The sequence below is a fragment of the Cuculus canorus genome, chromosome 1, assembly GCF_017976375.1.
Source record: "Cuculus canorus isolate bCucCan1 chromosome 1, bCucCan1.pri, whole genome shotgun sequence".
Classification (NCBI taxonomy): Eukaryota; Metazoa; Chordata; class Aves; order Cuculiformes; family Cuculidae; genus Cuculus; species Cuculus canorus.
In genome coordinates this window covers 111,484,165-111,503,643 of record NC_071401.1, presented here as the reverse complement: position 1 = coordinate 111,503,643, position 19,479 = coordinate 111,484,165, and the positions used below count along the sequence as shown (strand labels likewise).

The following is a 19,479-nucleotide window of genomic DNA, read 5'->3' as shown; positions in this document are numbered from 1 at the left end:
AATCTGCATATATATTGGCCCTTTTATCAAAGGGGGATAACATGCCCTTTGTGTTTTCAAGGATCTTACCCCTTGTTAATGTGGTATGTTTATAGGCATGTCTGTTCTGTTATCCTCTTGTCTTAGCTTTGGTTTAGTTGTCAGGTTTTGTTACTCAGGGAGGTGCTGTGCAAGTGTTCCCACACACTCATTTCTGGAAAGCCTTTGTAGGGGTAAAGGCTCATGGCTGCTGTCCAGAGTTCACTAGAGGTCCTGGTGGCAGCTCTGTGGTGACAGAAAACCCACTTTTGTGGTTAACACAGCAAAAGTGAAATACTTGTAAAGATCAGAGTCTTGTAAAACCATTTCTTGTAACAAGTGTTCTGACTGTCTAGGGCAGATAGGATTTCATTATTGACCAGGACCTGAAATTGTTTGCTCTCTGTTTTATCCAGTTGTAGTTTACTGAGGACTTAGAGACACTAGGCTATAAGAAAGCCTTACAATCTTACCTTACTAGTGGATCTCAATGCATGGCTTGTGACCAACATGTCATTCAGAAGGCCCATCAACATTTCTCACAGTTATAACAAATTAAAACAAAAACCAGACTGACAAGGAAAGTCTGAAGTTCCTGTGGTGTATTACATTCTCTGTGTGGTACCCTCACAATGTCAGTGGCTGGGGAACATTAATTATTAATTTCTCAGCCTTAACAGAAAGGGAAAGTGGGAGAGCAGTGTCAGAAATTTTGATGAATGTAGCAGCAGAATCCTGAGCTCTAATTCCAGCTCTGAAATTTTATTTCTTCCTGTGAAAGACATTAACACTGTACCTATCTTCAGTTTACACAGTATGAATATTTCTGTGTCCTTAAAATATTGAGTGACTGAGCTTTGTAAATTGCTGTCTTAAAGATAATTATGATACTGACTGCACAGATGCTTCTTCTTCAGCTCACTGTAATTTCCTTACAGAAGCAATAATTAGTACATTCCATACTCCTATGCCCATCTTTGAGCTATCTATTCTGGGCTTTCTGTAACAATGCTGCTTTATTACTTACTAAGTAAATGCCAACATACAAATGCTTTTTTTTTAACCATATTTGCCTTCTCTAGCTTAAATTCCATCAAGAAAAAAATAGAAGTATTCACAGCACAACAGACTGCAAAAATCAGAGTTACATCTTGTAGAAGGAAGTCAGTGCAAAAAGTTATTTTAATTTGCTCATAGTGAGCCCACCAAAGAAATCATGCTAGCAAACATTGTCAGGCAAATTACTGTTGGAAGACATAATGCACTGTGTTCCATCTTTGTTTAATGTATCTTAGTCATTTGATAAAGGAGAGGTACTTTTCAGTTGAGATCCCTCGTTTAATGATACATTGCTACACCGACAGCAATGGAAATGTCTCCAGTGTTGCTAAAATATGTTTAATGCATTAGAAAACGTCACACAAATAATATAACAGAAGTAAAATCAGGTCCATTAACAAAGAGGGGAGAGAAAGTATTGACCCGAAAGGAAGAGAGAAAATTCTGTTTCATGCTGCAGTCCATATTGCTAAAGTACTTTGGGGTTTACCTGATTGCTTAAGCTAGATAATACATAGCTGGCACTGTGTGCCATTGGAATAATGAGCTTGAGAGAGCCCACAGAGGGCTGACTTCTGCAGAAAACTTTCCAACCGATTTCTTTTATTTCTTCATTTTCTTCAGACATACTATACATATTGATGTCTTAGATTATAAAATATATTGAACTACATTCAGTGCTGGTATAACTGCTGATTTAAAAGCAGTTGAATAAGACAGACAAGGATTGAGCGTATTGATTTTAGTTCGGATGACAATTGTGTCCTTATTCTCAACCTCATTCATTTATGAAAATCCTTTGCTCAGCTCCTCTCTCCCTTTTCTTGTATGTGTAGGGGTGATTTTTTTGTCTGCTTTGACATTTATTTTTTTATATTTTTTACCTTCTAAAATTACTTTGTTTATCTGCTGTCTTCAAAGATATGTGCCTAGCAGGACTTGCAAACTGGTTGCAATGAAGTTCAAATCCATTTCCATGCAGAAAGATACAGGTTAAATACCATGCCTGAGGCAGGGAGAGTACAAATTCTCGTAGAGTTCTTTGATAGCTGCTAGGGGACAAAACATATTATTATAATTCACAGCAGTCCTAAAACTTTCTTTTTGCCTTCTCTCTAATTCTGTATTAAACATTGCAAGCAGGTATAAAATGAATCTCTTGTCGTAGGAGAATTACTTTTGAAAGATGTTTACAATTTTTTCTTGAGTGAAACAAATTTAAAATCTTTTACAAAATGAAACATTATTTTTTTTTAAGAAGTTAATTCATAGATGCATTTCTTAAATATGTTTTGGTTTAACATTTAATTTTGATCAACAACTTTCATTTTGAATTTCTGTAACTTTTTTTCAAAACAAAAATTATCTCCATTCAAGAACTAAAAGCTTTTATTTTGAAAATGTCAAAGTTGAACACTGCAAATATTTGAAACAATTTTTCTAGCATTTCTAGTCAATATATTTTTGAAACTGAACTTTTCATGAAAGCAGTTTCCAATATGTTTTTTCAATGGAAGTCATGGCCGAAAGGTCTTAACAATTCACTAGTTGCAGTGCAGATGGCTTTAACATGCAAAACAAGCATTTTTTCTAGTTCCTTCTGTCAGCTCACCTAACTCTGTACCCAAGTTAGCTTTTAAAGTATTTGGTAATTATAATCTTGTATGATGTGAAATGGAAATGTACATTATATTATTTGCTGCTGAGTAATCTCCTTGAGGATGATACCATCAAATCAGAAGTAGTGTTTTCAGCTCAAGCAACTAATCATCTCATTTCTGGTTACAACTCTGTTAAAATCTCCTAACTACTCCAGTTACCTCAGATACACGTACACTATAGACTTAAAAAATAAAGACTCCCTATTTTGGGGGTTTTGTCCTATAGTTCAATCTCTTCATAGAGGTGCAAAAATCTAAGAGCCCTTCAGTGTACCTACTTACAGTCTGTTTTATAAGTACATCTGAATGCTGCATGAGACAAGAGGATTTCTCTGCCATCAATTATTAGCCCTGTTATACCAACAGTTTGGTGTGCTCCTTTGGTGCCAAGTAATAATAAGATCAGAGTAGTACTAGGTAATGTTAAAAAAACAGAACAAATATCTAAAATTGTTACTTACACACTGACTGCTCCCCATAAGAATGTTTTTCCATCAGATACTAAGAACAAGTTCAGAGAATTTGGCAACAAATGGTCAAACTGAAAAAGTAGCCAGATCTTCAAGCATGACAGCAGATTGGAAAATAGCCTTTAGCAGTTAAAAAGTTCAAGATAACATTTGGCTTCCAACAATCAAAGACATCATAGCCAAATTAAAAAGAGAATGTCTACATTTAGTTGTAGATTTAATTCCTATTTCAAGTTCATACCTTTAGGCTGGTAACAATAAGAAAGCAACAGCTGAAGAAAGGATACTGAGCTCGTGGAATTACTTTGAGAAAAAATTAATTAGTGCAATCTCTTGTTAAAATCCTTTTCAAGTCCTTCTAGTGGACGTTTACTGAGCTGATGTTTTTGAATGCAGCCAGTGTGTTCTATGGAGCCAGTTGATTGAAACTTTGATCTACCAGTCTTCCCCTCTGGGAAGTTTTTGGTGTTCCATCCTGGAACTCTCTGAATTACTATCCTTCCTTATGGTGCTTTGGTGAAAATAACACAAGTAAAATGCAGACTTTGAGAAGTCCTTTTTAAATTATTTTTGATTTAATTACACCACATCTAGATGCAAGAGATCTGCATGAAAGTAACGATATCTGCGCATAAATCCAGATTCGAGGTGGATATGTAGCTAAGTTACTTCCCTTGACTGGCTTTCTGTCATCTCCTACCTTACATCTTGTTAATTTGAGAAAAATATGCTGTTCTGTAGATCTTTTGCTTGAATGAAAGATTTTCGAGGTTAATAGATGTTAATAGGCTCTTTTGTTAGTCTTCAAATAATTTCTGCTGATATCTTAGTTCAAATTGGAGCGTAAAGGCAGTAGAGGAAAGTTTACAACCAAAATGGAAATCACAGTTTGATTAAATATTCATAATAGCAAGTAGATTACAATTGCAAATGCAAACCAGAATTTATTTGTGCTTAATTTACGTTTCTCACAGTAGTATCAGCCAAGTAAATTTATTAATAAAGTTTGCATTCTAGCAATAGTTGCTGTTTAAATGGTAAAATTGATTAGATTAGTCCATTTCCTTTTATTTTATCCACTACTTATGTCAAAATTTTGCTATTGTTTAATTTGCTATTGTATATTCTTGCACTCAAAATTCTTGGCCAAATTTGGGGCTTGTTTATCACTAGTGTTAAATATTCCACGAGATTCCCACATTGGTTCATTACAAAGATCACTGGATGCCTTTTTACTGCTTCCCACAATCTGCCATCTACTCATTCCTGTTGATTTTCTTCAGATGGTTCCTTTCAGTCACTCTTACTATTCAGCTTGCTGCACTTACTGACATGTTATCATATTGTTTGGTTTTGTCCTCTCTATGATGTGTTTTTCTGCCCCATTACTTCTTGCTCTTTGGTTTAAGGCTTTATCCCCTCTTTATGGAAGGAATGCCAAGAGGTACTCTGTCAAGTCTGACTTAAGAGCTGCAATTATCCTCTTACTATTTTCTTTGCTAACATGTTGAAACTCAAGGAAGAGACCAAATCTTCAATTTTTCGCAGAGAGTAAATGATATTGTTCTCATAATCTAAATCTTCTGCCAGTTCTCCCAGAGATCTAATAACTAAAACTGGGGAAAATGAGTTGACCTGTGTTTGGTGCTGACCTTTCAATTCTATCAACAGCAACTCTCTGTGTTGTAAGACATTTGTTTTGATCCTATGTAGTAATACCAGACTGTATATATCGGACTTGTCAGTGACCATGCCTATTTCACTTTAAATAACACATATGTTATCGCTGAATGAGAAAGGGGATGCGTGGTTTGTACAGAGTAAGATTCTAGACTGCTGAAATAGCTTTTTTTTTTTTTTAATAACATACAATAAGATGTAGGTTTATATCATTAAACAAGGGGTTCTTTACACTTTATTAAAACTGGAACAGACAATGAACTCTGTCTTTTTTTCTAGTTATCATTTTTTCCCCTGGAGTGAGGAAAGTTGTCAACTTTGTTGACATGTGGCTCTTAGATTCTACTTATTACACATGCAGTCATGAACCTTTACTGCTGAAGGGTCAATATTTGTCTTGTTTATTTTCAGATTTGATCAATGACACTTAGATTCTTAGATTTCAAAATTCCCTTTTGTTGAACACATTCCCCTTTGACTTTAAGAACATTGAAGATGCTTTATCCGAACAAAAGTGTAGAAAAAATACTGTGGGATTAAATCTTGTCAAACTCTTTCTCAGTGTGGATAGTTCAATGCTTTAGATTATGGCATTGATCTCCATCTCCATCTAGTCTAAACCAGAACTAGAAGTTATTACACATACTTTGGGTTTCTAAATGTAGTAGCTCTCTGTTCTGTGGGTTGATGATCTCTTGCAGTCTGTTTGAGATCACATCACAAAAAATCACTGTTCATCTTTATGTTCACCGTTATGTCAGTCCCAATATCCAAAGAAAGTAACACTTCTTTCTAACTGCACAAATCATGGATCCAAAAAGGGGGAAAAAACAGCTGAGGAAGGAGACATGATGTTCCTTCTCCTGCTTTGGATGTTGTATGGATAATAAATCTTGACATTGTATATCCTTCACCTGCCTCCTTCCATTTAATTCATTTCAAAACACTTGGTTAACAGCCCTTTACAATCCCTGAGGTATTAATGCCACTACTTTTTAACTTCTGAAGTTGTATAAAGTTATATTAGTAAGACGATTTATTATATAGCATATGTTTTCCAAATTATTCTTGAAAATGAGATTTTGCAGTTCTGCAGATTTATTGATCATGAAGTGTCTTTAAAAATCTGGATATTAACACTACTATTTTTGCCTTTTTCATCAACTGCTTAATCAAGAGAAAGAAACAGGATATTCTTCTCATTTTAGGCATTTAAGTTTGAAAAGCTAGTGACATGCAATAAGATCATGGCTTTAGAGATGCATTCTAGCACCGCTGGATGTATCATAGAACAAAAGACTGATATGCCATTTCTTCCTCAAAACGTTCAGGTTTTATGACTTTGTTTTATGGTAAGATCATGGTAAGATTTTAGAAGTTCATATTGGCTACTACTTTTTCAGGGACAGTAGTCAGGCAAGCAGACTTACAAGGAGAGCATTCTATGAGCTGAAAGGGCAAAATCTTATAGGAGAATGATCTTTTGTTGAACGATTCCCAGAGCATTAGTCTGGTGACATATATTTTCACACATATGCACAGATCTTCAGGGAAGCATATGCTTTGATTTAATTTAAAAATTAAATATAAATAAAGCAAATGGGGTTTTTTTGTAGAAAGAAGACCTAGGATGCTTCATTTTTGTTAACTTTTTAAGAAGCTGCTAATTTAATCAGAGGTTATGTTCAGCATCTGTTAATTGTAGTCTTGCACTTGGTGATGTCTCTGTTTTGAAGTAAAAGACGAGCTATGAAATTGTCTTTTTAATCCTTCTGCTCATCCTGGATCTTATGGGCTAATAAAACTTTGTTCTTTTTTAGTGGAAGCAACAGAACGTAATCAAACCAAACCGATATGACAATATCCATTCTAACCCTATAACATCAGGGAATTATTGTTTTCTGAAGTGAAGCTTCTTCCTTTAAGGTTTCTCTCTTCTACGTTTGGTTAATATCTGAAGACACACTATCACATTATTACAGGATCGAACTCTAATTTTGTTTTCTTTATTCTGTCCTTAAAGTTTAAGGAAAATTAATTCAGACAGCACTTAATGGAGGGGGTAACAAATCATTTCCTCCAGTTAAATATGTATCTGTTTATGCCTTGTTGGTTTTTATTTTTTGACTGTTCTGATTCTAAAATGGCTAGAGTAGAGAATTTAGTTTTGTTATGGACGTACCCTGCACTGAGAAGTGCTTTGAAATATTTTTGTGAACATTGTTTTTTCTTTTCCTGAATTATGACCTATTGAAAACTATCTACAGGCATCCAGAATAGGATAGGGGCTTTAAATAACTTCAGTGGCTTCAAGATCAAAGGAGAGTTGTGATTTCCTTATAAACTTAATCACTAAGTGTGTAAAGGGAATGTGAGGAGGCATTCTTCAAAGGCCCTTACATACACAGGAAAATATTAGGTAAAGCAAGCTTTGAGATTCCTTTCGTTACATGACTTAGTCCTGATTTGCTGAAACTATTGGCCTTTGGCTGTCTGAACAGTGAAATACATAATTAATTTCAAGTAGATGTCTGAGTCCATTTAAATAAATCAAGTGCAAGTGCTTTCCTGGGGCATTATAACATTAACTGCATCTTAACAGGAGGATAGTCAGGTATTCTGATATTCTCATAGCATTTCTTTTCATATAGCTCCTAGTGCATGACACCTCTATGATTGCTATAAATAGATATTTTAGATAGGTATTTTATCATTAGAATCAAAATCCAAGCATCATTACATTCCTTCCTCGCAACATGTTCAGTTATATCACAAACATCTTGCTATCGAGGTTCAGTCTCAAAACTGAAGTCAAGCAAGATGAACCACACTGTGGAGGGAAGATGGTTTGGCTGTTGCAGTAAAAGTACAAGTCCCCATGATCTCGTGATGTGGGACAAAAGAATGGTGATTATTTGTTGAGAAGAGATGCTGAGTATTCTACTTTCCTGGGATGTGATGAAACTCGGGAACTGGAATATCCCATACATTATTCCTTTGTCCATTTCAATGGGATGTGTGAGTGTTTTGAATATTTTTGCATTCATGTTTCATTGACAACTACAAATAACTCTGAACTATTATAAAAAATAGATTTTAAGACAGCTACTGAAGGTTGTTTTGAAAAATAAAGTGTTTATGTCAGTAATGCAAACTACACTGTAGTTCTTCAGACACTGTGAATAATTAGCGTATATTTTATCTATTTAAGGTGAGTTTGGAGAAGTATGCAGTGGACGTCTGAAAACACCAGGAAAAAGAGAGATACCTGTCGCAATTAAAACTCTAAAAGGTGGCTATCTGGACAGGCAGAGAAGAGATTTCCTGAGAGAGGCTAGTATCATGGGACAATTTGATCACCCAAATATAATTCGCCTTGAAGGAGTTGTTACAAAAAGTAAGTTACCATTAACAGGTTTTTTTGTTGCTTTTCCCATTCTATGCAATTTAGTATAAAAATTGACCATTACTTCCACATTCAATATGGATTGCAGTTCTAAGTAATTAGCCAAACCATAAAGTGACTGTAGATACTGTAGAGTTTGGAACCATAATAAGAAATTCTTAGCCTGTCTTTTTTCAACTAGAATTGTTTTACTGTTATTTTTAATAAAAATCCTCCTCATTCAAATAAAGTCTTTACAGGTTCTTATGAAATAGACTGCAGAGTTTGCTTATAGGCAAGTTGAATACATTAGAGAAAACCGTAAGTGAAACTGAATTGACAGTGAAGTCAAATTGTGTTGTAAGATAACGCTTGTATTCTTCTTTTCCCACAAGCACTCATTTTTTTATTCGGTTGTGTTTAACTGGATTTTGTACTGGAAGAGATTAATTTCCTATTTTAACAATTAAAACATAAACTCTTTTAAAGTTATTGTGCACTTGCAAATGATTCACTACAATTCCAGAATAATCTATGAAATGTCTTACTCTTCATACCTGTTGCAGCTGCCAAGAGATATCCCTTACCTCTGAAATCTAGCATTTTTAGTGTTGCTATGGACTTTTCTGAATTGCTGAAATATCCAGATATTATTTAAGTATTAAGTAAGAAGTCTCATTAGCATGCATGTAATTTCTTCAATGCCAGTTTTTTTCAGTAATGAATTAAAAAGCTCATAAATTATACTCTTCTCAAACTTAATTGTTGTCTTAACTAAGCCACGTTGTTTGCTGATTTATGGTACTTCTATTTTTCTTTTAAAGATTAAGCGTTGTGTGTATAAAACAATGAAGTCCTCTTACTGTAACATTAAATATAATAAACATATTGTGACTATTTCCTGTTTTCACCTTTTTACAATATCAAAAGCTACGTTTGGTAAACAGAACACAAAGATAAAAAACCTAGGTCCTGAATTTGTGTCATTGGAATAGAATTTCAATAGGTTTATAGGATGACCTTGTTCAAATCTGTCTCTCTGTGATTCTAAATTAAGATGAAGAGGATGTTTTTCTTTTTTTCTTCGCACAGTATTCCAAGGATAAATTTAGCATTATTTAGGAATGTTTGGTTACTAGCCTAAAAATATTCATTATGTTGCAAACTTCTGGAAAGATATGGCTTAATTTCCTCCATTGCTCATCTGTGAGCAACTGCTCTGCTGCCAATAAACACGAACACGAGGTAATACTGGAGACCTTTGTCAAGAGATGCAAAAATGCAGGAACTTAGTTGAATTTAGCTTCTTGCTTCATAATAAGCAGTATAGCAGCAATTGAATTCCAAGTCTTCACCAACGTGGGCAGTTCATGAACCAGTATCACAAGTATGACTAGGATCCATGTTGTAGACCTAGGAGTTTATGTCTCATTTCTGAAAATGGCTAATGGCTATGATTTATGAATGTTGTTTAAATCCAATTAGATGGTGCACAAAGAGTACAGTATAATGTACTTGGCAATGGAATGATTGTTTAATCTTTGCCACATTTATAAATTTTCTTTCTGTAATGTCTCATCATCGGATTTCTAGAGACAAATGAAGATTGCTTTCAGAAAACAGAAACAAGCAGATAAATCAGTGCTCCAACAGTAGAGTATTTGTTCCTTTTCTGCAGGAAAAGTGATTATAGACAACTAAGTCAAGTAGTTATTAGCAGTTCTGCTTTTCTCTAAGGAGTCAACAAACTTTTTTTTTTTGGATGCTTGCCTAGAGCTAATATAAAAATGGTAGGTGTTACTGTTATAATCACGCTGTCCTATAAAAATATACATCTCTCTCAGCTATAAGTAGAGAAAGTTTGAGATTTAATATTTTAGGGTCAGGAAGGTTTAAAATAATAAAAAAGTTATACAGCTGTAATTACAAAATGATACGTAAGTTATCAGTTATTTCATCCTAAGGCATGTAAAGTGCAAGTTACTTAAAGTGTAAAGGAGAAAGTTGTGCAGCACTGCTGTATTGCAGGGAAGAAGCTAGGAGGCAGGTTGAGGAACACAGACACGCGCTCTGCTATGCTTCTTTTGACAGTTTATCTTTAGGATGTTCCCTTGCATTTATACTGCCCCATCTGCTGTATTTAGGTTATAACATGGCTTCAAATGGGAGCAGAGCAGTTACCTTGCATTTCGCTAAATTCTAAACCTAGGATTGCACAAAGCAACATGGCACAGAAATATCCTGAAACTAAAAGGTATGCTGTAAAAGTCAGACAGAACCTTGTCCTAGCCAAATTATTATGTAATGATAGCATGATTAAAAGGTATTTTATGTTAAAACTTAGATTAATAACAGCAGAAACTGTTTATCTGAGGTGCATTACAGTTCCACTGACCTATAAAGGCACATTGGATGCAGTAAATTTGATTAAGAGATGTGTAATGCTGTTCTTAGAACATGCTTTCCTCTTTGTAACCATTAGTCATTAACTTCTAACAGCTGCTGGTATATATTGCATCAGTTTATAAGCAGTATCTTCCATTACAGTGTCACTGACTATTGAACAAAAAAAGAAAAAGGATTTGATTGTAATAACCAGAAGTGCTCTACCAAGTCAATAGCTATTGACTGGGGCGATAATAAATTTGCCTGTACAGTACAAATGAGAGCTTTTATCTGGTGCTACCATCTAAGCAGGTGTTAATTTTTAAATGATACTGTTTTCAGAAATTCTATGAAATATGTACTGTACAGGATGAAAAAATGAAAGCTGATTCAGAAGTAGGTCTGAAACAGTCTTCACCCCCACTTCCGATTGCTTCATTTCTCATTTGTCCTAACTGCAGTCCCTAATCACAGAGAGCAGTAGGCAGAACAGTTGCTGTAACACAAGCTTTCTGTTAGCAGAGTTCATTTCAAGGGCAATTGGCCAGACCCAGGCAAGTATGCCGCTACACAGAATCTGGACCCAATAGTTTGCTTATATTGCTAATCAGAAGTCACAAGGGAAACTTTATTCCTGTTTGCGTTTTTTTTAGCAACACCATTTTTTGCATGGTTTGCCACAAAAAGCTGCTTATTGCCTTGCAAATTGATGAGAGATGCTTAGGCACGATATAAAAACACCTAAGTTTCCCTTTCAAGTCATTTTACCACAGTGACAATTTTGGGACCTCTTCTTGGGTGTGTCAGGCCATGCTTAGCTATGTTGTGTGTTATTGTCCACACTACTGCTATTTCATATACAGGTGTAAGAAAAATAAAACTTCTTTCTCCAGCATGAACATACATAACCAACATTGAGATCAGGGCTATATAGAAATAAAATGTGTCTTTCATGGACTTCTTCATGTTGAAGTCTATGTTACAAACTTCCCATTTAAGTCTGTAAAGTAAATTAAAGCTAATCTTACAGCAGACATCTGCCAACATAACTATATCTACAAATGATATGAAAAAGTGGTCTCTGACTATTGTAACTGTACTAGAAGAATCATTGATGTTACACTAGCCAAACTGGAATCTATAGTTAGTTTAGGTGATGGTATCTTACACAATATTTTAAAGTGTGACCTTTTCAGTATTATGTAGTATTGTGCATGTAAGGGCTTTATTGTAGTCATAAACTTAGTTTGTTCCTCTACCCCTCAGACTTTACCCAAATAATTTTCAGATGTTAATTGTTAAAATTAATTTCTAAGGATTTCCTTCAGTTTCGGAACTTTGAATACAGGAGGATTTGCACCTGCCACACGTACAAGAGGAATCTTTTTAAGGCATTCATTTTCTTTGACAACATTCTGTACATTGTTATTCTCCAGAAGAATTTTCAAATTAATACTTTCACAAAAGGAAGGTGAATGAAGATGGCACCTAGGGTTTTGATTCTGTGTAAACTCACATGTTCATAACATTGAGTCTGAGTTTCAAATGACACCTTCAACTCCTTTATTGTCTCCTCGCTGTCTTGCTTTAGTGACTTGTAAATTGTGAATGCTATCACAGTTCTGAAATCTTTAGGTATTCAGATGGCAGATTAAATTCAAAGCTTTAACCTTTAAATTTCTTTTAAAATTATTGTGTATAACCTATTCAGTGCAAGAGTCCTAAGGTCAGTGTATCTTGCCTGGTTCGTGAAGAAGGCAAAGCAGCAGCGTGATGTTCTTTCACTACAGTTTGTAGTGTATAGTCCTTCATAACTGATGCATTTTTCATTTATCAAAAATGCAGGAGATAACAATGGATTTTTTAAAATATTATTTTCAGCCAAGAAAATTCTAGACCTTTAAGCCCTTAGTGTAATCAATCTAATGTCACCGTTTTCTCCAGCATGTAAACAGGCTGAGACTGTTACATGGAGTTCAGAATTCATTGTGGAAAGTGACATATTTTGCAGTACAAACAGCATTGTGTACTTGGCTGTTATGCAAAAGGATTGAGGAAACTTCGTGGCATTGTTGGTAACATTCTTGCCTTGGTCTGGGATGGTGAAATTGTACTACCAGGAAACGTGACTGTGCGAAGTTTAGATGATGACCTTTTAAGAGTTAAGTTGTGACAATTTGAAATAGGCTACACCACAATAGCTTACAAATTATTATTATTATTATTATGTGATCTGCATTACAGTATTTATCATTGATTTCTGAAAAGTAGGACCTCTAAGGCCAATGGAAAACATCTGATGTTAATAAATTCCATACTAGCATTAAATTATTGTTTATAACTTAGAATGTAACCAATTTCAAATCTTGACATTTACTTCTGTCAGTAACCACAGGACATCATTGACTGGCATCTCCAGGCACAGATGTACTTGTTGGAGGCCAAAATGGCTTTGGACCCACCCCTTACACTGGCAGGCACTTACACCTGATACACAGATACACAGAAGGGTATGAAGACATTATTCATCCCTGACTATCTTCCATTCTGCTTATGGACAACCCACTGTGACACAGAGTGGTGGTGAGACCATATGTGTGTCATATTAGCCAGTGGGCTTTACATAGCATTAGGCATAAAGCTGAATTTTTCTCATGAAGCATATTTTAGCTGTGCAGATAACGATACACAAAACAACAGAATTTCAGTTGTGTTATAAACTGGTCAGTAAGTGGGGCTGTAAATTTAATTTGGCTGGCTACATTATTTTCCTCTGTATCACATTTCATAGATAAATATCACAACATGTTACTGAATTCAGTGTCCAGCAAATTAATGCAAAAACCACAACCACCACCTGCACTATTTACTAGATCAATTTATTAAAAAATCATCCAAAATAAAGAGTTGAAAGTTAGAGATGTGGACATGACTGCTGTAACACAGGCAAACTTAAGTATTTATAGCCTTCTTGGAAAATAGGCTACTCTTCATGAACTGGTATTTGAAGAGTGTAATTAATGTTGATACTACTGAGTTATTTTTACATATGCACACGTGTAGATATTTCAGATAACGCATATAACTACCATGCATTCCATTTGTTGAAGATTGCTGCCAAAAATTAAGAATACACAGTAATTGAGTCTCCTGAATGACACATATTTAAAACAAATTAGCTTTTAAAGCTCTGGAAAAAATATTTTTTTCTTTCTTTCATAACAAGCAGAGATTATTTTTTTTTCTGCAAAAATTAATGGGTCATTATGGGATCCTGAAGTTCAAATCAGTCACATTTCTGTTTCTTTATTTTGCAGCTAGCAAGCTATGCATTATAACTTTCAACTTTGCTGTACCATCTTTTACTGGACAAAAAATTATGAAGAGAAAGCATATTGTCAAATGGTCAAACAGCTAACATCTTGTTAGTAGCATGATGCAGTATCTAATGTAATTAAACCTTTATAATTCTATTTTTATAAGTTACTCCTGAGAAACAGGATTTCACTTTCTTCAGGATCATTTGCTTTCAGATGTCTGTATACAGGCATGTAGGACTCAACTTTCAAAGCTATTTAGATGCTTTGATGTGAGATGTACAAGAAAAATAGGTGAAAATAATAATTTTTACCAACAGCCATAAAAAGATGAAGTCTTGTAGATAAGAAATGGTCAGATTTTTTTTTCTTTTTAAGGAAAAATGTGGTCATCGATTTGCATAATTAGTATAATTATTAGTAGCAAGTAATTGCATTTCCATGCATCTGAATAAAGTGTGCAATTTCTTCCTCCTCCATCAAAGTAGAGAAGAACATGGTACAATAAGTTAAAATGCTTTTTGTGTAGGTAATAGATGAAGAGTCAGGGCTTTTCTAATAACTGTAACCAGAAGATTTAATGAATAGCAAAGGGCAATATGATTGCACTAAGCTAAAATTTTTGCTGCAGCGATATGGCTGGTATGTTGCTGGTGTAGGAAAACTGTATGAGCAATGAGAGAACAATTATAAATGACAATTGCAACTGCAAGCGACAGGTAAAGGAGTGAGTGGGTTTAAAGAGTATATATAAAGCAATCAATAATTCTGATTCACAAGTTGTGTTGATATATTTTGATAACTCTACATTCATTTCTTATTCTTTGTACATGTGTTAGTAAAGTCCTGTTGCAACTTTGTTGTTGCTGAATCTTTGCTGAGAATTGAGATGCTCACACTGAAATGAATATCACAACATACTGAGTTTAAGAATAATTGATAGTGATAGCTAAGAGACGTTTTGCTGTATTTTAGAGCCTATCAAAGTCAGATTATACTGGAAGTATTACTTGGTAAGCTTCAACCTAATTGATAAATTATGTATGCTCAAAACTGAAAATTTACCTTTTCAAAGGTAAATTAAATAAATGCTTAACTTTGTACTGTTTTTCAACAACGAATCATTCTCTTGTCATTCACAGAATACACAGCATTGGGCTGTGAAAGACACTGAGAGGTCATCTTGTCAATCTACCTGCCCTAGGGCAGAATCAATTATATTTAAACTAGTATGGATGGATGGTTACCTATCGAATTCTCAGAAACCTCTCCTGGTGAAGATTCCACAGCCTCCCTGGGCAATCTGTTGAGTGTTTAACTATCCTCATACTTAATCTTCCTAGAGTTAAATAGAAGGGGTTTTTACTGCACCTTGAGGCCATTAACTCTTCCTTTCTCTTGTGCAACAGTATGTGCCTTTCCTCTTTGCAGCAATGTTTTACATTTGTAGATCATTACAATGTCTTTAATGTCTTTGCTAAATCACCCAGATTCTGTCAAGTCTTTCTTCGTAGTATATCTTTGCTAGACCTTTGGTCATTCTTAATGCTTTCCATTGGACTCGTTCCAGACAATTCATTTCTTTTTTAAAGTACAGTTTTCCATAGTGGATGCTGAGCCTTACCTTCCTCTAGTATGCAGGAACTAATTATTTTAAATGTAAACTGTGTTACTTATTTTTAAATATATGTGGTTTGCAATAGCAACAGTTGTTGTATTTTATTTTGATTTATTATTACTCATAGATTCTCTTCTGTGAAACAGCTGGCTGTCTAGTCTTTGCCCCAGAATGTTATTTGTGTGATTGTTTACTGCCTTCTCCATTGATCTGCTTCGTCTTCACAGAATTTTGTTCTATGTTTTCTCACACCTTTCCATAACATGCCAAGTTGTTTTGCCTTCTGAATCCAGTTTCCGAGAGCACTTCCCACTTTGGTGTCTTTCTCAGTTTTAGAAACACACTCTCATTTCCAGCACCCTAGGCACTATAAAGGAGAAAAAAAACAGAAGCAAAAGCCCTGGACCATACTGTTTGTATCTTTCCAGGTTGACAGTGAACCTCTGAGGATGGTTTTCCAGCTGTTATTACCCTGGCTGTGCACTAGTTGCATCAGGACAGGAAAGCATAGTGCACTTTCTTGATTGTGACCGATCTCGGATATGTGTATGTAATATTACTGTAGCTTTTGTATCTGTGAGACCTATTTGTCACATGCAGAAATTAGACTGGAGTGGAATCTGCTCTTGAGAAATGTGTGCAGGTTGTTACTTGCAACATTGTCATCTTCTAAGTATTTGCAAATATTTTAATTATTTTTTCTAGTTCTAAGAAATGAAGTTAGTCTGACTGAGTCCTCCTTCCTTTTTAATGCATTGGATTGTGGTAAACTTCATGAGGCATAACTTGATTAAGTAAAGTTGAAGCTGGTGTAAATCTTAATACTTACAACTCTTTTGACAGTCTTTTTGTTATTATAGGAACATATGCAAATCAGCAGTAAAGGAATGAACTAGAAATCACATTTTCAATATGCAGAAGTGATTTGTGAGATCTGTTTCGCCTTTTCAGTTACTTCCATACACATACTATAGACAGGATTCTGTTATATGCTTCAGGGACTGTCATGACTGTCATAGACAGACATATCTATCCACCTGTACTCCCCAGTATTTTGCTTGTGAAATACCTCCACGGTACCAAGAGCAGCATATTGCAATTTTAGAAATATGTAGCTTAGTTAAATGCTAGTGGACAGTACTTAATTGAAGTGTTACCATTTATGATTGATCAGAGAACCAGAAAAGTCAGAATGCTTCAAAAAAATCATAGACTTCAATTTATTGCAATAGCTTATAAAAAATAACCTGGAAAAACCCCTCTTTCTTAGTAACTTTGGTTTTGAAAATTCAGCCAAGACCTTTGAATGAAAATATAAAATTCTCACAAATATAGCTTTCTCTGAAATTTCCATAATGGAGCTGTCAAGTATGAGGTGGTAAACCATGTAAAATCAGGTATGAGTGGTAAGAATCTCAGAAAATGAAATATATAACGTATTTGGATGTCCAAGAGAGAACAAATAGGATAAGCAGTAAGATCAGAGAAAATGTTAATGCACTTTGAAAACAGCAAAGCCATGAATCATTGTATAGACACAAGGAATTTAATAGTTGCTGATTTGGGGCATGTTAGCTATGAAGTGTGGAAGGTAAGGCAACTGAATGAGTACAGGCAACAATAATAAAACAAAAATTAGAATTGAAAGAATTTCTGGTAAAAGAAATTAATTTTATTGAATTTGGCCATGATATGGAAACATAGATGTACAGTTTCCTGACACAGAGCAGCCTAAGAATTAAAACTTTAGCCACATTCTTGTAGAGAACTGTTATGCAGATATCTACCAAACTTCAAATCCCAAGAGTGATTATATCATCTGAAAGTAGGAAAAGAAAGTCCTTAAGTACACCAAATCAGTGCAACTGTGATGCTCTAGGCTGGAGAAACTTAAGGAAAGTACCAAGCAAAATGAGTGAGATCACAGAATACAATTTAGGATACAAGTTTATATGAATCCTGATATAATGTAGTCGAGATTGACATGTCATTGCCTCAGAATATTTTTGCTTACTACATTTCTTTCTTCTGTCCTGCCATTAGTCTCTTAGTTTCCAGTTGTAGTTGTTGTACTACCAGTCACCTAAAGAATGAAAGACTTGTTGTGAATAGAATCATAGAATCATAGAATGAGTTGGGTTGGGAGAGACCTTAAAGATCACCTAGTTCCAACCCTCCTGCCATGGGCAGGGAGACCTTCTACTAGATCAGGTTGTTCAAACCTGGCCTTGAACACCTCCACATATAGGGCATCCATGACTTCCCTGAGCAATTTGTTCCAGTGCCTCAACACCCTCACAGTAAAAAAATTTCTTCCTAATACATAAACTAAATCTCTCCTCTTTCAGCTTAAAACTGTTACCCCTCCTCCTATCATTGTGCTCCTGATAAAGAGCACCTCCCCAGCTTTCCTATAGGCTGCCTTTAAGTACTGGAAAGCTGCTTTTTTTCTCCCTCAAGCCTTATCTTCTCTAGGCTAAACAAGCCCAGCTCTCTCAGCCTGTCTTCATAGGGAAGGTACTTCAGCTCTCTGATCATCTTTGTGGCCTTCCTCTGGTCTCGTTCTAACAGATCCATGTCCTTCCTGTGCTGAGGTCTCCAGAACTGAATGCAGCACATCATGTGAGGTCTCCCAAGATCAGAGTAGAGGGACAGAATCAGCTCCTTGACCTGCTGGTCACACTTCTTCTGATGCAGCCCAGGATACAGTTTGCTTTCTAGGCTGCTAGCAGACATTGCCAGCTCAATCCCACTGCCCATGTCTCTGACAAAGATATCAAACAACACCAGTCCCAACACCAACCCCTGTGGAATAGCACTTATCACCAGTCTCCCCTTGGACACTGAGCCATTGACCACAACTCTCTGAGTGCAACCACCCAGCCAATTCCTTATCCACTGAGTGGTCCATCAGTTAAATCCATGTCTCTCTAATTTAGAGACAAGAACGTTGAGTGAGACAGTGTTGAATGCTTTGCACAAGTCCAGGTAGTTAGTTACTGTAGGCTGCAGTAACATATGATGAGACCTTGTACCAGAAAGACTATCACAGGTAGAAGTATATGTATCTCCATATTTCCATCAGATACAGTTGGTTCTTATGTGTCTTGCTTAAGGTAGAAGCCTTATCACACCAAGTTTTACTGTCATTTTGTTTCATGATCTGTTGAGTTAAGATATTATGCTAAGGCTACACTTTTAGGGGAGAAATCTAGATTAGATGCCAAAATAACAGAAATAATTCAGTGTTTCTGTCCCATTGTGGGTGTTTGGTCTAGATCCATGTATGATACCAAGGAACACAGCTGCTCCTAGAGGTGACAAGATAAAAAATGGGAGGCATAATGACAGTGATTGTTGAATGTCTGTTGTTACTTTTTCTAAAGAGAAACAGCTGCCACTGTCACTGACTTAAATAAACTCAAACTTAAACGAGTTTATCAATTAGTATATCTGTGATGCTTTCACTTTGATACAAAGTTATTTTCAGTGTATTATATTAAAGTTGTCTAAAGTTTGCTTGTGGCTGAAGAGTTCTTGTTCACCCTCACTGTTTTGTTTGCATTTCTCTGATTCTTTGGATAAGCTTACTGCCTTACATGTGTGAAAGCATTACTATGGGGACTTACAAGTGTGAAATGTTTGGAAACTCAGAGGGCAAAATGTTATTGAAGCCATAACCATTACAACTAAATAATTTAATAGTACTAGAACCATATTAGAGAAGAGTTGTCAAATATAGTGAATGATTAATCTTCACTAATCCAATGGATTTCAGGTTTCTTAAGGATGGAAGTATGTATCTTAGTAATTCTGCAAACCTCAGAAAATGCATAAGTCTCATTAAAGTAAACAAGTACAAGAGAGTAAATAGATATCTTTGTAA

At 35.3% G+C, this 19,479-nt stretch overlaps 1 protein-coding gene across 6 annotated transcripts in view; it reads left to right on the top strand.

Moving 5' to 3' along the window:
• The window catches only part of EPHA6 (EPH receptor A6), a 482,670-nt gene that overhangs the window by 358,946 nt on the left and 104,245 nt on the right, over positions 1–19,479 (top strand). For all 6 annotated transcript variants that reach the window (XM_054081746.1, XM_054081767.1, XM_054081730.1 and 3 more), the window contains one exon: positions 8,100–8,285. In XM_054081746.1, the coding sequence (XP_053937721.1) occupies positions 8,100–8,285 (186 nt within the window). The remainder of the gene's footprint in view (positions 1–8,099; positions 8,286–19,479) is intronic.